The sequence below is a fragment of the Crinia signifera genome, chromosome 19 (assembly GCF_055691185.1).
Source record: "Crinia signifera chromosome 19, ASM5569118v1, whole genome shotgun sequence".
Taxonomy (NCBI): Eukaryota; Metazoa; Chordata; class Amphibia; order Anura; family Myobatrachidae; genus Crinia; species Crinia signifera.
The window spans coordinates 16,400,416-16,422,796 of NC_139226.1; the positions used below are offsets into that span (position 1 = coordinate 16,400,416).

The window sequence follows — 22,381 nt, forward strand, 5'->3', positions numbered from 1 at the left end:
CCATATTGTCATGCGCTGGAATAACACAGTTTTATATATTTTCCTGTTCTCCCTAATCCAGTTGGTAGGTTGACATTAACCCTATGCGTGCCAAGTGCATTTATTAAAGTAGGTGTGAAAGTTGCAAAGCAAAAATTTGCAATGACCTGTGATGTTACCTTACATAGGAAATATATATATATATATATATATATATATATATATATATATATATATATCTTTTATATTACACAACATTTGTAATTTGAATTTATATAACCAATGTGAGCGACGCTGGGGCATTTTTAGCAGATATTTTGCACATCTTGCACAGATGTTGGCAATCAAAGGGTTAATAGTACAGGAAAGTAAATGTCCATAAACATTAATTGGTACCCATGGGTATGAATCACTAGGTCGACAGCAACTAGGTCGACTTGCATTAAGGTGACATGACTGAAGGTCGACTGGGTTTTTCCCTGGTTTTTTTTGTCCCGAATTTGGACACAGTCGACACGGACCCTGAAACGTAGCACCGCATTATGCTCTGCACTCTATTTTATTCTCCCACCACGCCCTAGTAGATGGCAGGGCATTACATACCACCTGTCAGCACATGTCGGGTCAAAAAAAGAAGAAGTGAAAAACCCCTTGTTGACCTTTTGACCGTCGACCTTCCCCATGTCAAAATAATGCTTGTGTCGACCTAATGATCTGTTGACCTAACCCATGTTGACCTTCAGTCATGTTGACCTTCCTGCATGTCGACCTTCAGTCATGTCGACCTTAATGCATGTCGACCTAGTGGTCTGAACCCAATGCTTGTAGACCTAGTGACCATATCCCGTACCCATAGATCCTCAATAATATTGTCTCCCAACTTGTATGATGTGTAATTACCTTAAATTTAATATGCAAATTCAAAGTATATTTCACAAGGTCAGAAGTATAGTTCTTAATGATGTGAGGTTTATTCTCATTGACCTCTTGATTTTTGGGGTAATTGAATATATTTATAAGGCATTATAGGAATTCTACACTTCATTGTACAATCATTTCTCATTACTGTATTAACAAAGTGTTTAAAAAAGTATTACATTTTATAATGAAACAAGAATGTTTCAAACAGCTTTCAGCTGTCACATGTTTGAAATATGACAGTTAGGAGCAATGGTGGCTCTAGAGATATGGCTGCAGCTCAGTTCAAAAATCAAATAGGGGATCAACACCAACTGCCATCTCAAAACTGCGAAACATCGCTGGCTGCAACTTACTGGCAGTTGGGGGTGACATTTTATTGGCTGGAGTCCCATTTATCATTCACAATAAGTTTTATGACTCATTGATAAATGGGCCCCACAATTTCCCCAGCTGAGGACCCTGGGCGCTGTTCCATTTGTTATAAATAAATGTAATATCGACATGTATGCATATCTCTGTATATTTCCTATCAAACCTCATATAACAGAGTCTGTAAGACGACAATATCTGTTGTCATCCAGTATCCCCGTCCCATAATTCCTCTTATTCCATGTGTATCCTCCTTTTGCAGGCTCTTCTCTCTCATGCTACGTGTGCTCAGACACTAATAGCACCTCCTGCTCTGGAACAACAGAGACGTGTGGAGATGGTTACGCTTGTGCCAGTACTCTCATCACATCTGAAACAAGTATGTTATACACAGTCTGTACTTTTGAAAATAAAATCCCAATCACTGTTTATTGATGTGAATGAATCTTCTAATACCACTTTCACACTGCCTAAACGTTTTAAAAACAGTATTTTAAAACGGTATTTAAAACGGGTCTGAGCCTTGACATTGCAGTAGATTACCGTTTTAAATACCATTAAAATACCATTCACATCAGTCAACCCGTTTTAATCCCCTCAACACGTTTCAAGGCAGAATGCAGGGGACAGCCTATCACAGGTTTGTAATCTGTTGTTTTTTGCTAAATACCGTTTCAGAGCCATTCTCACTGCATAAAAAACGTCTCTGAAACGTGTAGGACTCTGCTTTTTAAATGTTTTGAAATACCGGTTATCTTTAACTGGTAAATCAACTCTGGCGCTTTCCCACTGCAGCCTTAAACGTGTTGAAATTTGAAAAAAAAAAAACTGCAATATACCGTTTTACAAGTGCGGTGTGAAAGGGGTATAAATGTGACATGTGCTGCAATGTTGTCAGTGTTGGCTGCTGCCGTACGGACGTGCTCTGTGTGTGAATCATACAATATACTAGAGATGTGCGGGCTCGGATATCAGAGATCCGAGCCCCCACGGACGTCATCATTCCGAGCCCGATTCCGAGCAGCGCTCGGAGATTCCCGCCTGACTCGGTCCGTCCGCGTGATTAGAACGTCATCTCCCGGCGTCGGATTTCGCGAGGCTTTATAAGCAGCTGCCGCGCCCCCGCCATCTTCACTCCAGTTAAGTAGTGGGTTGGGAGAGGGTGTGTTGGTGCTGCTGCTGGGGCTTAAACTTGAGCTTGTCCTTGAGCTTTTGCAATCGCTGGTGCTGTCTCTCAGTGCTGCTGTGTAGTAGTCTAACTGTGTACTTGTAGTACTACTGTCTCCTCTGTGCGGTCTACCTCTGGTGTGCTGTGCTGCCTGTAATTGATTATTTTATTTGCTGGGGCTGTCTCCCTCAGTGCTGCTGTGTACTCTGTTCTCAGCTTAGGACAACAGTCTAACTGTGTACTTGTAGTACTACTGTCTCCTCTGTGCGGTCTACCTCTGGTGAACTGTGCTGTAATTAATTATTTTATTTGCTAGGGCTGTCTCCCTCAGTGCTGCTGTGTACTATGTTCTCCTCTGCTTAGGAGAACAGTCTAACTGTGTACCTGCCTGTAGTACTGTCTCCTCTGTGCTGGGGCATACCTCTGGTGCTGTGCTGTGCCATTTATTATATATATAATTATTAATTAATTATATTAAATATAAATATATATATAGTCCACTGGTGCTGCACTGCTGCCTGCACTGAATCTGCCAGTCTGGCGGTCTGTGGTCTGGGGCTCACTGGCTAATAAATAATTAAATACTGCCTGCCTAATAAATAATTAAATACTGCCGTATATCTCTACCTTTGTGGTCTGGGGCTCACTGCCTATACTGCCGTATGTACCGTCTGGTCTGGGGCTCACTGGCTAATAAATAATTAAATACTGCTGTATATCTCTACCTTTGTGGTCTGGGGCTCACTGGCTATACTGCCGTATGTACCGTCTGGTCTGGGGCTCACTGGCTAATAAATAATTAAATACTGCCTGCCTAATAAATAATTAAATACTGCCGTATATCTCTACCTTTGTGGTCTGGGGGTCACTGGCTATACTGCCGTATGTACCGTCTGGTCTGGGGCTCACTGGTTAATAAATAATTAAATACTGCCTGCCTAATAAATAATTAAATACTGCCGTATATCTCTACCTTTGTGGTCTGGGGCTCACTGCCTATACTGCCGTATGTACCGTCTGGTCTGGGGCTCACTGGCTAATAAATAATTAAATACTGCCGTATATCTCTACCTTTGTGGTCTGGGGCTCACTGGCTATACTGCCGTATGTACCGTCTGGTCTGGGGCTCACTGGCTAATAAATAATTAAATACTGCCTGCCTAATAAATAATTAAATACTGCCGTATATCTCTACCTTTGTGGTCTGGGGGTCACTGGCTATACTGCCGTATGTACCGTCTGGTCTGGTGCCCACTGCTGAGAGTCATTCGTATGAGGGACTTGTCTTTTAAATGCATACAACTGATTGCATTCCACTAATGAGAGTAATTGATTGCTGCACCAATCGCCCACTGCTCCTCGGCTGCACTGTGTAAACAGTGCACAATCAAGCCAGATAGGGGTCTTGGTGCTTGTTTTGAGGTTGTAGCAGGGGAGTGCAGCTACGAGTCGTAACACCTTGAGAGAAGATCAGTACTTCTCTACCGGCAAAGGACATCCTCCTCGACAGAGCGCACAGCTTCACGAGGGACGCATGTGAAGCAGTGAGCAAAGGGAACACCCGCCTAGCGAGCCAGATCACCTGAATCCACCCTAGCGATCAATAGAGTTACAGAAGTCGCAGCCAGATAGAACTCTTCCAGCTGCCACCTAGTCATTGATTAGCCCCCTCCCCTCCACCCATTAGGCAATGATTGACGAGACGAATGGTAATAATAAATAATAAATGAATAATATTACTAATCACCAAATTAAAAATCAGATGAAATTAATTATAAATAATCATAATCACAATCAAGCCAGATAGGGGTCTTGTTGGATGTTAAAGTGATCGAAACAGTTACACACTTGCAGACAAACTCTGTGCTGCACAAAATGCCCACCGCTCCTTGGCTGCACATGGTAAACAGTGCATGATCAAGCCAGATAGGTATCTTTTATGGGCCTATTTTTTTAAACTGCCATCATGTCTGCCGCTGCAGTGCCACTCTTACATGAGCCACGTGTTTGTGCCGCACACTTGTGTGGCTTAGCATAGTTATCCAGCTACCTCAGTGCAAACTTTGGCAATAAAAACAATATTGTGAGGTGTGAGGTGTTCAGAATACACTGGAAATGAGTGTAAATGAATGTTATTGAGGTCAATATAGCGTAGGAGCAAAAAAACCACCAAATTCTGCCATTTTAGCTGTTTTTAGGCTTTTTTTAACAAAAAAATCAGAACCCAAAACCCAAATAAATCCAAACACAAAACACTTAGGAGGTGTTTTGCCAAAACCCATTAGAACCCAAAACCTCAAGGTAATCAGAACCCAAAACCCAAAACCCAAAACCCGAAAAGTGGCCGGTGAACATCCCTACAATATACTAGTCTTTTTCAGGACTCTAATGTGAAATGTATTCCTATGTGTAGATATGCGAGCGGCCACCTCAAGGGGTACTAACCCCCGCTAAATATTGGGTTATCAAGTGAGGACGTGTACTTAGTAACCCAGTGTAAGCAACAATGGGACAGTGACTCCCCCTTCTCAGATTATCTGTTAGCACACGGCACTCATATCATCAACTCCTTCGGTCTGGCTTAGTGTTTAATTATTATAACTGCTCAATGGAGTAATAACCTCCAATCACTTCTATTAAAATTAGAGCCAATACAGTGGTGACTGGCCAATACAGTGGTGACATTGATTCCCGCAGATTGGATAGTGTGTATGTTACTCCCCAACCTTGGGGCATCAATCATGAGCGCCAATAAGAGGTGATTTATTCCCCTGATTGGGATAATAATAATACACGCTTTGCCAATAAGTTGGTCTCTATGAAGTGTTAACACAGATTCTATAGCGGCCACCTTAAGGAGTACAAACCCCTGCTCAATACTGGCTTATCATATGAGGACGTGTACTTGGGACTATGTAAAAACTAGACTCCGGACCGCCGGACAGGACATCAAAATCTGCAGTCCGGAGCTTGTAGGGTCCGGTCCAATGGGATGTCCTGTCTGGGGGGTGTCTTGTTCAGGGGGGGTCCCTGTGATAGCTATCATCAGGTACATGGGGAAGGGGAGATTACAGACTCCCCGTGTGGTCCGGACCGTCAGGTTTTTGCTACATGATCGGACCATACAGGGAGACTTTATTCTCCCCCTCCTCCTCTCCCTGGTGACAGCAGGCCCCCCAGGCAGGACACCCCCCGGACCGGACGCTACAAGCTCCAAAATGCAGAGTTTGATGTTGGGTCCGGCAGTCCGGAGGTTTTGTCCTGGTCCGGTTTTTACCCATACCCTGTGTACTTAGTGATCCTGTGTGAGCAAACAATGGGACATTGACTCCCCCCTACTCAGATCAACTGCTAGTACACGCTACCCGCTGTATTAACTCCCCGGTTCCGGCTCAGTGTTTAAACAATACAACCGCTTAATGGATTAACCTCCAATCATTTCTATTGAATCTAGAGCCAATACAGTTGGTGATTGACCACGGGACATTGATACTCGCATATTGGATAGTGTGTACGCTACTCCCCAACTCGGTACATATAAGGAATGCTCTATTCCCCTGACTAGGATAATAATAGTACGCACACTGCCAGCAAATTGGTCTTGATTAACTAGTAACACAGACTCCACACTGAGCAAATAAATCAGTGGTGGACTCACACACTACACACCCTCGTACATCTGATACCACAGACATCTCTCTCCCCAAATGAAGTGACTACATAGCCACCTGTTGAGGGAACAAGAAGGGAACTTACTGTGACACAATCTACCGTATATACTCGAGTATAAGTCGACCCGAATATAAGCCGAGGCAAATAATTTTACTACAAAAAAAACTGGAAAAACGTATTGACTCAAGTGGGACCCTCACTCGAGTATAAGCCGAGGGGGGCTTTTTCAGCATAAAAAATATTCTGAAAAAGTAGGCTTATACTCGAGTATATATGGTATTTAAGAGGAAGGTCACACACAGGGACTCCGTACGTGCAATTTTAATCTGCACTTCGTTCACATTTCTTTGTGTATATGTTTTATGTTTTATGTAGTCTGTCATATTTCACAATTTTAATTCATCTTTGAATAAAAGGTATATTTTAATGTATTGTTTCTTCTATATGGTGCACCACACTGTGACAAACCAAACCCTGTCCCCCTCTACATGATTTAATATGAATCAAGGGCACTACATTTGGTGAATTGTGTATATGATTGTGTTTCTGTGGGTGTTGTCATTTTAATTGGATTTACAATTGTGTGACCGCACCCCTTCCTTGTGGGACTATTATTGCTTTATGGGAGGTAGGGCACAAATTCCCTGGCACTGGTTTAGGCTCTGACTAATGTGGTGAGGGGTGAGCAAAGATTGCATAGACTCACTGTGGAATAGACGCTACATCTCACTACAGTACAGTCAGACTTTGTTGTCTGTGTAATAGTTGTGCTACATTGCTACAATTAGACGGTTATTATTTGACTGTATTAGGAGCTATTTGCAGTTACAGATGGAGCCGCTCACATTAAAGCAACTCGCGGCTCGCCATGCGCTGTCCACCAAAATGGAGCGCGCACGCATGAGACACTGGTGTACCCCATTCTCTGCAATGGGACGATCGAGCACGTGAGACGCACGTGCATTCCAGTCTGTTCCCATCCACCAGCACTCTCCAGGTACTGTATATAGATATGGCGCTCTGGCGGACTGACAGAAAGCGTCTCCATCTGTACAATGTATGACTCCATTATAGGAGACCTGTACATTTATCCGTTCATACAACAAATACAAATCTCGTCACTGTCAGCAGTAAAGCATACATCTGAAGTGAGATATAAGGTACTTGTGTATGATCACGACACCCACGATATTAAGTCGCCCGACATATAAACGCACACACCCAATGCACACCGATGCGATTTTAAATTGTATAAGCACCCTAATGGTGCTTTACAATGTTAAATGAACCCCCATGCCACCCCCACTATGAACGCCAACCCAAAGCGTGGCGAGCACAGCGAGCCCGCGAGCGGCAGCGGTACGCGTCCTCCGACCTTTTCATACCCCCACTATCCACGTCGGCGTGGAGTTGATTTTATATAGTGTGTCGAGCGCAGCGAGCCACCGAGCCCAAAGCGTGTCAAGCGTAAAGTATTACGTGTACCCTAGTGGGGCTCGCTGCGCTCGCCACACTATATAAAATCAGTTCCACACCGACTTGGATAGTGGGGGTATGAAAAGGTCGGAGGACGCGTTCCGCCGCCCCTCGCGGGCTAGCTGCGCTCACCACGCTTCGGCTTGGAGTTGATAGTGGGGGTGCAGTTGGGGGTGCTTTTAACATACTAAGCACCCATCACTGTTAATTATTTGATATGGGGCACTTTTAACATTGGAAAACCCATTAGGGTGCTTATAGAATTTTAAATCGCATACCAGGGTATATGCGATACAATGCCATGCAATTCGATGGTATACAATTTAAAATTGTATAACATCGGCTGCCATCACGTAACATCGCATCGCATACCATCGTATGCCTTATGGTCTGCGATGCGATGGGTGCCGTGCTAGTACACAAGTACCTGATATGATTGCCTATTATACAGACAGACATCTCTATGTACTGAATGAACCCAGATAATGTTATAGCACAGTGAATCCGGAAAATATTCACAGCACTCCACTTTTTTTCACATATTTTTGTGTCACAGCTTTATTAACCCTAATAAAGTCATATTTCCCATTAAAATTATAAACACTATACCCCATAATGACAACATGAAAAAAAAAATTGGGGAGATTTTTTGCAAATTTATATGTGAGTTTTTCGCACATTTCAGCTCACCACCACATTTCAATAGCTCCGTTGGTTACCCTCTAGTGCAGGCCTGGCCAACCTGTGGCTCTCCAGATGTTGTGAAACTACAAATCCCATCATGCCATGCCACAGTTTTGCTATAAGGGAGTGTTAAAACTGTGGCAAGGCATGCTGGGATTTGTAGTTTCACAACATCTGGAGAGCCACAGGTTGGCCTGTCCTGCTCTAGTGGCTGGCGGTTCAAAAATGTTTGAATCCGGACCATCTTTATTGCACAGCATATATTCTGTTGTTTTAAATATTCACAAATTGCATAAAAAAATTGAATAAAAGTTATTGGTTAATACCTAACAAATATAATAACTTCATTCTCTTCCCTTTCGGCGCCAGCAGAGAGACAGTCCTTCCCTTTCTTCAGTGTTCGGTTTACTCATACTGTCCATGGCAGTCAATAGTGATGACAACTATTGCCAAATAATGGGGTCGTTTATTTACCAAATATTAGATTGTGCAAAGGTTATCCCTTTCTCTTTAAAAAAAAAAAAAACATTATATTTTATTTATTTTTTCATCATTCTTTTTTAACAGATGGGCTCATGACCATTTCCCGTTTTATGATGTCTTGTCTAAGCACCAGTCAGTGCAACAGGACCGGTAGTATCAACTTTCCCAACAGGAAACAATTGATGGCCACAACCTGTTGTTACACGGATAACTGTATTCCATCCACACCTACATGTAAGTGTTCTTATTACATTTATTTATTCTAACCCAGTATTACAGTATGGGCCTGGGGTCCCTGGGGGAGTAAGGGATTTTCAAAGTCACCCAAGGGCCAAGGCTAAAGCCCAGGGCTATCCCCGGTGGAGGAATGGCCTGCATTTTGGATGAGGAGGTTGGTACATTGAGAGTGTCCTGCCCAAAATTTGTAATTCACCTCTGAAGATTACCTATAACAACCAGAATCATCCCAAACTGGTTGACAACTTAATCATCCCAAACTGGTTGACCAAATCTACTATACCATATTGGTAGTTTAAATTGTGGAACTATAAGTCACACTGTCCAGCTAGGATTCTTGTTAGGATCACTGTTTAAATCAGTTTTACCCCTGATGAAGTCGTTGTGCCGAAATGCGTCAGGTATTTATTTCAATAAAAGTCTATTCATCTTAAAACGGATTGTGCTTAATTATTGTGAATGCATCCAACATTGGACACATGGAAATGATCTCCAGAATGTATTTCTGATTTTAATTTAAGTATTAACTGGGAGGTACATTTTATGCATGAGGATGCGCACCCCAATCACGCTTTCTGTTGCATATATATATATATATATATATATATATATATATATATATATATATATATATATGGTGAAAAAGACGTTGTCCTTAATGCGCTGATTAAATAGAACAACCAGCTGAATAACCAAAATAAATTGTGGTTAAAAGTCACCAAAGTCCCAAATATCGGACTGCTGCTCCTCCTCTCGTGTAGGACACGAATGCCAAGGGTCCAACTGGCAAATAAAGATCTAGAGTAGAGAGAATAGAAGAGGGCGCTTCATGGTGCATTAAACGAGTAAATTTATTGGATCCAAATACATAATAAAATCCAGAGTAAAAGCAATTGCTCGTACCAAGTAAAACAACACTGTGGGCTGATTACCACATGGCATGAAATTATCACACAGGCAAAGCTGCTCACTTGTCCGGACAGGCGAATGGAGAACTCCGAGAGTCTGCTACTGACAGGCGCTGGCTTGCGCTGCTGGAGGCAGGAGAACGGGGAGACACCAACGCCGGATGGGATCAAAGGGAGACAGCCACAACAGTCGGGTAGAGCGTCACGTAGCCACGCCTGACGCGTTTCGTCACTGGGACTTCGTCAGAGGGCGTGGCTACCGTGACTCAAGACCCGATACTTAACAGAGTGAACAGCCAATGGGGACATGTCCACTGATTGAGCTCTGTGCACACCGCAGCAGCTGTACTGGAAGTCTCAGATCGGCTTCAATGTGAGAGCTAGCTGGTTCTTAAAGGAGACTACATCAAGCTGACTCCGGCGACACATGTGTAGACAAATCTTAGAACACATGTCAACACTTTTGTGCATATAAAAAACTGGTACAATCAATGAACTATTTTCAACGACAACCATATTTGAATATGAAATACTGAGCAATTGATACAAAATATTTCTTAAAACATTAGTTATATTACATACATAAAAAATGTATATATAAAAATCATCATAAAAAATACATGATAAAAAATACATACAAAACAACAAGTGCAGTATAAAAATTCACGAGAAAGAAACAGTAATATATCATTATGCAAATAGACTAGAAAAAGCAAGAAGTAGGGGGAGTGACAATGGTGGAGAGTGCTAAAGTGCTAGTGCAAAAAATTTTTTTCCACATCAGTTGATAAAGGGTGTGATTTCATAGCCCTCATTGAGTCCAAAGGGAGTCAATGTATTTAATTTCAAAATCCACTGAGTCTCTCTCCTCATAAGACGTTTGTCCAGGTCACCACCCCTTCTATTAGGTTTAACAACTTCAATCCCTTTAAAACTCAAACATGAAGGGTCACAATTGTGATGCTCCTTGAAATGACGGGGGACACTATGATTTAATACCCCGTGTTTAATATTGCGGAGGTGCTCCGCAATATTAAACACGGGGTATTAAATCATAGTGTCCCCCGTCATTTCAAGGAGCATCACAATTGTGACCCTTCATGTTTGAGTTTTAAAGGGATTGAAGTTGTTAAACCTAATAGAAGGGGTGGTGACCTGGACAAACGTCTTATGAGGAGAGAGACTCAGTGGATTTTGAAATTAAATACATTGACTCCCTTTGGACTCAATGAGGGCTATGAAATCACACCCTTTATCAACTGATGTGGAAAAAATTTTTTTGCACTAGCACTTTAGCACTCTCCACCATTGTCACTCCCCCTACTTCTTGCTTTTTCTAGTCTATTTGCATAATGATATATTACTGTTTCTTTCTCGTGAATTTTTATACTGCACTTGTTGTTTTGTATGTATTTTTTATCATGTATTTTTTATGATGATTTTTATATATACATTTTTTATGTATGTAATATAACTAATGTTTTAAGAAATATTTTGTATCAATTGCTCAGTATTTCATATTCAAATATGGTTGTCGTTGAAAATAGTTCATTGATTGTACCAGTTTTTTATATGCACAAAAGTGTTGACATGTGTTCTAAGATTTGTCTACACATGTGTCGCCGGAGTCAGCTTGATGTAGTCTCCTTTAAGAACCAGCTAGCTCTCACATTGAAGCCGATCTGAGACTTCCAGTACAGCTGCTGCGGTGTGCACAGAGCTCAATCAGTGGACATGTCCCCATTGGCTGTTCACTCTGTTAAGTATCGGGTCTTGAGTCACGGTAGCTACGCCCTCTGACGAAGTCCCAGTGACGAAACGCGTCAGGGCGTGGCTACGTGATGCTCTACCCGACTGTTGTGGCTGTCTCCCTTTGATCCCATCCGGCGTTGGTGTCTCCCCGTTCTCCTGCCTCCAGCAGCGCAAGCCAGCGCCTGTCAGTAGCAGACTCTCGGAGTTCTCCATTCGCCTGTCCGGACAAGTGAGCAGCTTTGCCTGTGTGATAATTTCATGCCATGTGGTAATCAGCCCACAGTGTTGTTTTACTTGGTACGAGCAATTGCTTTTACTCTGGATTTTATTATGTATTTGGATCCAATAAATTTACTCGTTTAATGCACCATGAAGCGCCCTCTTCTATTCTCTCTACTCTAGATATATATATATATATATATATATATATATATATATATATATATATATACAGAAACAGGGATGAACCGGCTCTCCGCTTACTGGCTGATAGTTTGCTGGGTGCCCTCCCGGATAAGCCCTTGCAGACTTCCCTTGTATATTTTCGTTGCTGGCGGCACTCACAGAAATGAAGACACACACGACGGTGTAGTACTTATAAACTCAACGTTTCAATTGTATTTGCACAATTTTCGTCAGGAGTAGAACAAAGATAAATCACACTTACCAAACCTAAATAGACAAACGGACAGTGAGGCAGGTCCACGATCTCCCCTCCTGCTTCCGGGATTCGGCGTGGTGACGTCACAAACAGCGCCTGAGCCGGGGGGGAATGCGTGGTTGCTGTGGCAACAAAAATAAACACAAAGGCGCAATCTTAAAGATAAATGTAAAACAATTGAAAAACACATTATGGCAATGCTTAAGACTTTGCAGAAAACAAGCACAACCTATTACGAAGTAGGAGAACACAGTATTACAGCACCAGATAAATGAAAGCTAGGTCACACGAATGCATAGCATCAAACAAACTGATAAGTTATAAGAAACATTTAAATGACAAGTATTCATTTAAACCATATGGAGATATGGTATTAAGATCATGGATCCATCTGGCCTCCAAACACAAGAGTTTTTTGTCTCTGTCACCCCCCCTGGGCATAATGGGAACGTGATCAAAGATTTTATATCTAAGGGTAGCAAGCGAATGGCGTGCATCCCTAAAGTGCTTGGCTACCGGCTGATCAGTGTCTTTACCCTCCAGGGCTTTTCTGATCGCCGAGCGGTGTTGGGCAGCCCGTTCCTTGAAAGTGCATTTAGTTTTGCCTATATAGGCTAGTCCGCAAGGACAATTGATCATATAAATAACATATTGGCTGGAACAAGTTAAAACAAACTTTATAGGTATCTGTTTTCCAGAATGCGGATGCAGAATGTAATTCCCTGTTTGTAGATAATTGCATGTTGCACAGCCAGTGCACTTGTAGGAACCCGGGGCTTTAGTCAAGAAATAAATCGATGGAGTAGGTGTCAAAGTGATGTCACTTTTGACTAGCCAGTCTTGAATGTTTCTTCCTCGTTTGTGGCAATTAAGCATACGTTTGTTCTTCAGTGACGGTAATTGCTTATCGGAAGTAAGCAACGGCCAGTATCTCTTAGATGTAGATACAATATGTTTACTGGCAGGTGTGAACTTGCTAACAAGTGGAATGATTTCTTGGGTGACTTTGGGTTTAACTTGGAGGCACACACTCCTTGGAATCCCCAGAGCCTTAGCTTTTGCTGCCTCCAGATCTCTTCTTAGGTAGCCTCTGTTTAGAAATCGATGCATCATATCATCCATCTGTTTTTCAGCTTGGTCTGTGTCGTTGGTAATATGTTTAATCCTTAAGAATTGGGAATAAGGCAGACCCTTGATCATTGATATGGGATGTTGGCTAGATGCATGTAGCAAGGTGTTCTTTTCTGTGGGCTTGTGGTAAACACGAGTGTTAATACTGCCATCTTGTATTGTTAAAGTGACATCCAGGAAGTTAACAGAGGTAACGTCACACACATGTGTGAAGTGGATATCTGCGTCCATGAGATTAATGGCTTGCATCTGGGTATCGAATTCTTCTTTTGACCCTGCCCAAATAATGAGCAGGTCGTCAATATACCTGGTAAAGAAGATAAATTTATCAGAGAAAGCTGAATTCTCCAAAAAGAGTGTTTTCTCTATCGCGAACATGTACGCGTTGGCGAAGCTAGGCGCCACGTTCGATCCCATTGCACAGCCAATAAGTTGCACATAGTATTCATGGTTGAATAAGAAAAAAATGTTGGTCAAAGTTAACTCAAGCAATTTGATGAAGAATTTGATATCCGGGCCTTTGTACCTGGGATTGTTAGTAATGAGCTTTTCCACTGCTAGAAGACCCTTCGAGTGGGGTATTTTTGTGTATAAGCTCACCACGTCCACAGTGGCTAGAACACAATTGCTGGGAAGTTCTCTGAGGCACATGATTTTATTGATGAAATCTGTAGTGTCATGCAAGAAAGTAGGTTCCCCTTGTATAACAGGCTGGAGGAAATAGTCAAGGTATTTGGCTACCTAAGAAGAGATCTGGAGGCAGCAAAAGCTAAGGCTCTGGGGATTCCAAGGAGTGTGTGCCTCCAAGTTAAACCCAAAGTCACCCAAGAAATCATTCCACTTGTTAGCAAGTTCACACCTGCCAGTAAACATATTGTATCTACATCTAAGAGATACTGGCCGTTGCTTACTTCCGATAAGCAATTACCTTCACTGAAGAACAAACGTATGCTTAATTGCCACAAACGAGGAAGAAACATTCGAGACTGGCTAGTCAAAAGTGACATCACTTTGACACCTACTCCATCGACTCATTTCTTGACTAAAGCCCCGGGTTCCTACAAGTGCACTGGCTGTGCAACATGCAATTATCTACAAACAGGGAATTACATTCTGCATCCGCATTCTGGAAAACAGATACCTATAAAGTTTGTTTTAACTTGTTCCAGCCAATATGTTATTTATATGATCAATTGTCCTTGCGGACTAGCCTATATAGGCAAAACTAAATGCACTTTCAAGGAACGGGCTGCCCAACACCGCTCGGCGATCAGAAAAGCCCTGGAGGGTAAAGACACTGATCAGCCGGTAGCCAAGCACTTTAGGGATGCACGCCATTCGCTTGCTACCCTTAGATATAAAATCTTTGATCACGTTCCCATTATGCCCAGGGGGGGTGACAGAGACAAAAAACTCTTGTGTTTGGAGGCCAGATGGATCCATGATCTTAATACCATATCTCCATATGGTTTAAATGAATACTTGTCATTTAAATGTTTCTTATAACTTATCAGTTTGTTTGATGCTATGCATTCGTGTGACCTAGCTTTCATTTATCTGGTGCTGTAATACTGCGTTCTCCTTCTTCGTAATAGGTTTTGCTTGTTTTCTGCAAAGTCTTAAGCATTGCCATAATGTGTTTTTCAATTGTTTTACATTTATCTTTAAGATTGCGCCTTTGTGTTTATTTTTGTTGCCACAGCAACCACGCATTCCCCCGTTCCCTGGCCGGCTCAGGCGCTGTTTGTGACGTCACCACACCGAATCCCGGAAGCAGGAGGGGAGATCGTGGACCTGCCTCACTGTCCGTTTGTCTATTTAGGTTTGGTAAGTGTGATTTATCTTTGTTCTACTCCTGACGAAAATTGTGCAAATACAATTGAAACGTTGAGTTCATAAGTACTACACCGTCGTGTGTGTCTTCATTTCTGTGAGTGCCGCCAGCAACGAAAATATATATATATATATATATATATATATATATATACACACACACTCTTATAGTCGCCTAAGTTGACACATGGGTCTTCAGTCCACTTGTCCAGTAGACTCTATTAGGGGACACATTAGAAAAAAAATATACTCAACTAAATCTGATTTAGATCGGTCCTCTTCGGTCCATGTATGCATCGTAGAAACATAGAATTTAACGGCAGATAAGAACCACTTGGCCCATCTAGTCCATCTAGTCTGCCCCTTTTTTAAACATTTACCTCAAACCATATTTGATCCTTATTTTTTTGTAAGGATATCAATATGCCTATCCCAAGCATGTTTAAATTGTACTACTGTATTTGCCACTACCACCTCTGATGGGAGGCTATTCCACTTATCTACTACTCTTTCTGTGAAGTAATTCTTCCTCAAATTTCCCCTGAATCTTCCTCCCTCTAGTTTCAGTGCATGTCCTCGTGTTCTGCTGCTCCTCTTCCTTTGAAGAATGTCTACCACCTGTACCTTGTTAAAACCCCTGATATATTTGAAAGTTTCTATCATGTCCCTCCTTTCCCTTATCTGCTCTAAAGTATACATATTAAGATCTTTTAGTCTTTCCTGGTACGTTTTGTGATGTAGGCCATGCACCATTTTAGTTGCCCTTCTTTGTACAGTCTCTAATGTATTTATATTCTTCTGGAGATATGGCCTCCAGAACTGAACAAAATATTCTAGATGAGGTTGTACCAATGACCTATACAGTGGCATTATTACTTCTTTCTTTCTACTGCTGATACCTCTCCCTATGCAACCAAGCATCTGACTTGCCTTCTTCATTGCCTTTAAGTCCCCTGAAATAGTGACACCTAGATCACTCTCTTCCTCAGTAGTTTCCATTATAGTGCCATTTATGCTATATTTAGTCTTTGGATTTTTGCAACCCAAGTGCATCATTTTGCATTTTTTGGCATTAAACTGTAGTTGCCATGCTCTTGACCATTCCTCTAATCTACCTAGATCATCAATCATTTGTTTTACCCCTCCTGGTGTGTCTACCCTGCTGCATACCTTGGTGTCATCTGCAAAAAGGCACATTTTACCCTCAATTCCATTTGCAATATCACCAATAAAGATATTAAAAAGCACTGGTCCAAGTACAGATCCCTGGGGTACTCCACTTGTAACCTTTCCCTCCTTTGACTGTACTCCGTTTACTACAACTCTCTGTTTTCTGTCATGCAACCATGCTCTTATCCATTCAACTATCTTAGAATCCAATCCCAAGCTTTCAAGTTTATTTAACAGTCTGCGATGTGGGACAGTGTCAAAAGCCTTACTAAAGTCTAGATAAGCTACATCCACAGCCCCACCTTGATCTATTACTTTAGTCACCCAGTCAAAAAAGTCAATAAGATTTGTTTGACATGATCTTCCCCCAGTAAACCCATGCTGTTTTGGATCCTGTAAATTGCTGGTTTTGAGATATTCTACAACTCTTTCTTTTAAGAGTGTTTCCATCAATTTCCCTACTACTGATGTCAAGCTCACTGGTCGATAGTTGCTTACCTCTTCCTTGCTTCCACTTTTGTGCAGTGGCACTACATTCGCTGTTTTCCAATCCTCTGGGATTACTCCAGTAGCGAGTGACTGGTTGAATAATTCTGTTATTGGTTTTACCAGCTCTCCTTTGAGCTATTTTAGTATCCTTGGATGTATCCCTTCTGGCCCCATTGATATATCCACTTTCAGTTTTGAGAGTTCTGTGAGGACTTTCTCCTCTGTAAATGTACTTGTTTCTCCCTCTGTTTTCTGACTATACTTGCAACTTAACTGTGGCCCCTTCCCCTCTCTTTCAGCAGTGAATACTGAGCAGAAATAATTATTAATATGATCTGCTATTACATTGTCCCCCTCATGAAGACTTTCATTCTCTGTCTTTAGTCTTATTGGCCCTTATTCTGGTTGGTGCGGTAATGTCCGTGTGCGGTCGGTACGCCAATGTTTTCTGTCTGCACATGTGCAGATGCATATCTGCGCATGTGCGAACGGAACGCACGTCCACATTCCGCATGAAATGTGTACACTACGAACAGGGGGTGGAGAGGGCTGTTTGGGCTCATTACCATATGTGTACACCCCGCGTTTCATGAGCGTTCCCATGAAACCGCTGGGCTTACGTATGGTAATGCGGTCGTGACGCACGTGTAGGGGGCGGACATATGACATTGCCGGATGTCAGATGCCCGCCCAGATCCCTGCTTTTGCACGGAGAAATGCCCGTGTGGTCTGAGGTTGCAGGAGATGGCGGACCACTCGGTGCTGCTTTCGATGGTCTGCGACCATCGAATGATGGGGGAGGTTCCCTGTGATGGAGGAGGTGTATTCATGAAAAATACACGTGCGGTCCGTTCGGACAGCTTCTTACCGCATTCGGACGGAGTGAGCGATCCATACGCAAGGCGGGGTTTAGAATGCACGGTCCTGCCCGCATATTCGGCTCCTTCCGCACAGACCAGAATAAGGCCCATTATTCCACTTTTTGTATTTCTCCTTTCACATATATACCTTTTGCTTTTGCACATCTGATTACCTTCTTAGCCTCCTTCTGTCTAACCTCTTTGTCCTCATTCTTCTGCGTCTGCTTACATTTCTTAAAGGACAACTTTTTTTTTCCATGAGTAAAAAATATACTAAACAAATGAAACCTGGTGCACTTGAACTGAAAAGAACACATGGATTCTCATGTATAGTTGCAACGAGGAAGAAATCCCCATTTTAAATATACGTAAGTATGTGGTCTATGTACACACTCAATAATTAAAATGAATTACATTTACATTTCTGCATATGAAATTAAATAAAAAAAGAAGTATTTCACACATATTGCATTTTGTTATCTTTATATTTTACAGTACCCAGTACTAGTTCTCAGCCAAATGGACTGATTTGTGGAACGTGTACTTCGGATACATTTGCCTTTTGTGAAACTGGCGATACCATGGAATGTACTGGAAATGAAAATATGTGTATTCTCACAAGTACTTATATTTCTACGAATGGTAATTATAATTATATTTTTGCTTCCTGTTCTGCAGCAAACACAGCATCACATAAATGAAGACTCATCCATTATATAATCTAGTCAAATACATCAAAGGTTATTATTGCTCATATTCCTAATCAGTAGTGTACACCTGAGGGCAGGGCCGGACTGGCCATCTGGCACTTCTGGCAAATGCCCGAAGGGCCGATTTTGGCCATTCGTTTACATGCCGAAGTGACAGCCACGCCATTTTCAGTCGGTCTGAGCGGCACCGCTGTAGGGGGCGGGATGGTGGAGCAGAGCATACTAGGAGAGAGGCAGAGGGAGTTGAGCGGCATTTGCATAGGCGCCACCTATTTCTATGACACTCACAGTGACATGTGAGTTAGTCGTGGCGCGCGCTGGGAGGAGGAAGGGACAGCGTGTGTAATAAACAGGGTGAGTCTGAGTGAGTCCTAACTGGCCCTGCCTGAGCCCTACTCTATGAGCATGTAATCCCCCATGGCATCAAGCATGAAGGCCCTGTCCTCAAGCAAGAAATACCTGGCTATTAACTGTAGGTAAGCAGCACTCACAGTATATGGCATAACATTTAGTAGCCATTACGGTGTGTGGTATAATATGTACACAACATCAAGGTGTGTTGCATAATGTGTAATGGGCATTAAGGTGTGTACCACAATGTGTAACGGGCATTAAGGTGTGCGCCACAATGTGTAATACCTCCTTTTTGTAATGCTACACCTCCTTCCCATGAGGTCACGCCCCCTTTTCAATACACAAGTGTCCTGTCTGCTACAGGTGGGCCTGTGTGCTTAAAATGCCAGGGCCAATTTCTGGTCCCAGTCCGGCCCTGCTTGGTAGCACATATTGGGGCAGATGTATTAATCTTTAACAAGAGATAAATCCAAGGGTGATAAGGAAAGATAAACGTGCAGCCAATCACCTGCTAACTGCCATGTTACAGCCTGTGTTTGAAAAAAGTCACTAAGGAGCTGATTGGCTGGACGGTTGTCTCTCCTTATCACCCTTGCATTTATCTATTGTTAAGGCTTAATACATCTGCCCCAATATTACTCATATCAGGGATCTCAGTGAGTATATTTGACCAGGAACTGATCTAATTATGGTCAGAGTGCTATCATTTGAATACCAAGGGGTGTATTTATTAAAGGTCTATTTTGAATGATGCTGGTTGAGCTAGAGTCAATGTTGGTTGATTTCAAATATATTTTAATCGAGCCTGCGAGGGGCGGAGGTACGCGTCCTTCGACCTTTTCATACCCCTACTATCCACGTCGGCGTGGAGTTGAGAATCTAAAGTGTGGCGAGCGCAGCGTGCCACCGAGCCCGAAGCGCGGCGAGCGCAGCGAGCCCCACGAGGGGACGCGGATACCTTCACAGGTATACGCGTGCCCTCGCGGGCTTCACAGGTGTCCGCTGCGCTCGCCACGCTTCGGGCTCGGTGGCTCGCTGCGCTCGCCACACTTTATATTCTCAACTCCACGCCGACGTGGATAGTAGGGGTATGAAAAGGTTGGAGGACGCGTACCGCCGCCCCTCGCGGGCTCGCTTCGGGTTGGCGCTTCGGGTTGGCGGGTTGGCGATGCGATTTTTTTCAAGCACGACCAACCCGATCAAAATCGGTGTGGCCGTGCTAGGAAACAAGTACCAAAAAATGTTATGATCAAATATACAATTGTGACCAATAAAAATGAATAATATTGCAAATGCTTGATATTATAAACAATGCCACACACAATTTTTCTGTGGGTATCTGATGGGACTGTCCGTTCCTAGTGTGCCCCAGAATTGTGTAAACAAGTGCCAAGTCAGAATATATTGGAATTTTTGATTACCATCTACCATGATTTTGGTCCATCGCTTCCATTTTACCGCGCTCATATGAAAGCAAAGGTCACCTCTTAGAGAATATCATTTTGTATGACCCGTTACACCTTTTGTATCAATGCGGAATATGTTACAATACTTTGTTAATATTTATGTTGTTTGTTCTTTACAGCAACTACTAGACAATTTATGGCTATGCGCGGTTGTGGCACTAAAAGTTTCTGCGACCTGGGAATCCAGACCACGTCATCTGGTGACCGGCAAGTGTCATCAAGAACAACATGTAGCAGCAAAAGTCCAGGTCTCCTCAGCAGAACATTTGTCTCCTTTATTCCTGCCATTGCCATTGCTAACATTGCTAACATTGGGGGAAGATGTATTAACCCTATGCGTGCCAAGTGAATTTTTCAAAATAGGTGTGAAAATTGCCCAGCCAACATTAGTATTCATCCTTTTTGTTTGAATTTGTATAACGAATGTTAGCGACGCTGGAAGTTTTTGCGGTTATTTTGAACTTCTCTCACAGAGATGTTGCCACTTAAAGGCTTAAGCCTTAAAAGGATATAAACACACTGGTGATAAATGCCCAGCCAATCAGCTCCTAACTGGCATTTTTAAGCACCACCTATAACGTGGCAGTTCAGAGCTGATTGGCTGAACGTTTATCCTGGTTTATTACCCTCGTGTTTATCTCTGTTTATGGCTTAATACATCTGCCCCAATGTGTATTACTGAATAGTCATTTTTCATCGATCTTCGTGTTCTGCTTCTAAAAATGCCAGCAAATAATTGTGTATGCGTGCAGCAATATACCATCTTCTATAGATCTCTCATCTTAATGGAAAAAACCCATAGCCTTATGCTAGTGCCAGCGTCTGTGTGCCATTATATGGGAGGCTAGTCGTTACTATCTCTCAAGTTGTAGTTACATACTGTAGTTAGTAAATAGCCGGACACCTAACCTCAGGGCTGGAAGTGGGAATTTTGAGTTGGGGGTATGGAGATTGGATTATAATGTTGGGGGGTTTAGGGCTTATCTATCTATCTATCTATCTATCTATCTATCTATCTATCTATATATATATATATATATATATATATATATATATATATATATAGTGCTATTTTTCAGCAGGCTCCAGCAGGAACTGAGGCCCTTATTCTAGTTCACTCGTTCTGACAAAATCCATCTTAGATGGACAAAACCATGTGCACTGCAGGTGGGGCAGATGTTACTTGTGCAGAGAGAATTAGATTTGGTTGGGGTTTTACTTCAAAGTGAGATCTATATTGCAGTGTAAAAATAAAGCAGCCAGTATTTACCCTGCACAGAAACAAAATGACTCACCCAAATCTAATTCTCTCTGCACATTTTAAATCTGCCCCCCTGCAGTGCACATGGTTTTGTCCATCTAAGAAGGAGTTTGTCAGAAAGTGTGAACTAGAATAATGGCCTCAGTTCCTGCTGGAGCCTGCTGAAAAATAGCACTGTATATAGATAGATAGATAGATAGATAGATAGATAGATAGATAGATAGATAGATAGATAGATAGATATTGGGGTCACAGGGCGGGACTCCTAGGCAAAGTATAATCATGGTGCCTGGTCCATAAGTTAAGCAATACAGTACACAGTCAGAACCGGCAGTCAAGTATGAAGAAAATATTTTATTCCATAAAGGTAAAGACAGGTACCAGCAGCGGCTGTTCCGACAGCTATTTCAACTGAGCAGTGTCAGTTTTCAACAGCCCTGACATTGCTCAGTTGAAACAGCTGTCTTCATGCTTGAGGGCCGGTTCTGACTCCTTCCATGCCATGGGGGGTAAGTGTACGAAGATCGCAGCTCACCGTGCACATGAGACACCACCCATCGCCTATCCTATATGAATGCCCCCCTTGCAGCCTTTTATTCCCCTCGCTAACATGTGAGGGGAAGTGTAATGAATACATATCCCCTCTTATGCCTCCCCTGCAGAAGAAATCATTTGATGGTTGCAGACCATCAAATGATTTCTCCTGGCTTTGTAAATAAAAGTCACTGGGTATTTGCGTGCGCTGGGAAGAAGGGGCATCGTTCCACCCACGCACCCATGGAAACACCCAGCGTTTT

At 42.5% G+C, this 22,381-nt stretch overlaps 1 protein-coding gene across 2 annotated transcripts in view; it reads left to right on the forward strand.

The window, feature by feature from the left end:
* Positions 1 to 22,381, forward strand: part of LOC146042195 (uncharacterized) — a 59,567-nt gene that overhangs the window by 3,879 nt on the left and 33,307 nt on the right. For both annotated transcript variants that reach the window (XM_083162121.1, XM_083162122.1), the window contains 4 exons: positions 1,532 to 1,648; positions 8,837 to 8,986; positions 18,289 to 18,435; positions 20,443 to 20,571. In XM_083162121.1, the coding sequence (XP_083018247.1) occupies positions 1,532 to 1,648; positions 8,837 to 8,986; positions 18,289 to 18,435; positions 20,443 to 20,571 (543 nt within the window). The remainder of the gene's footprint in view (positions 1 to 1,531; positions 1,649 to 8,836; positions 8,987 to 18,288; positions 18,436 to 20,442; positions 20,572 to 22,381) is intronic.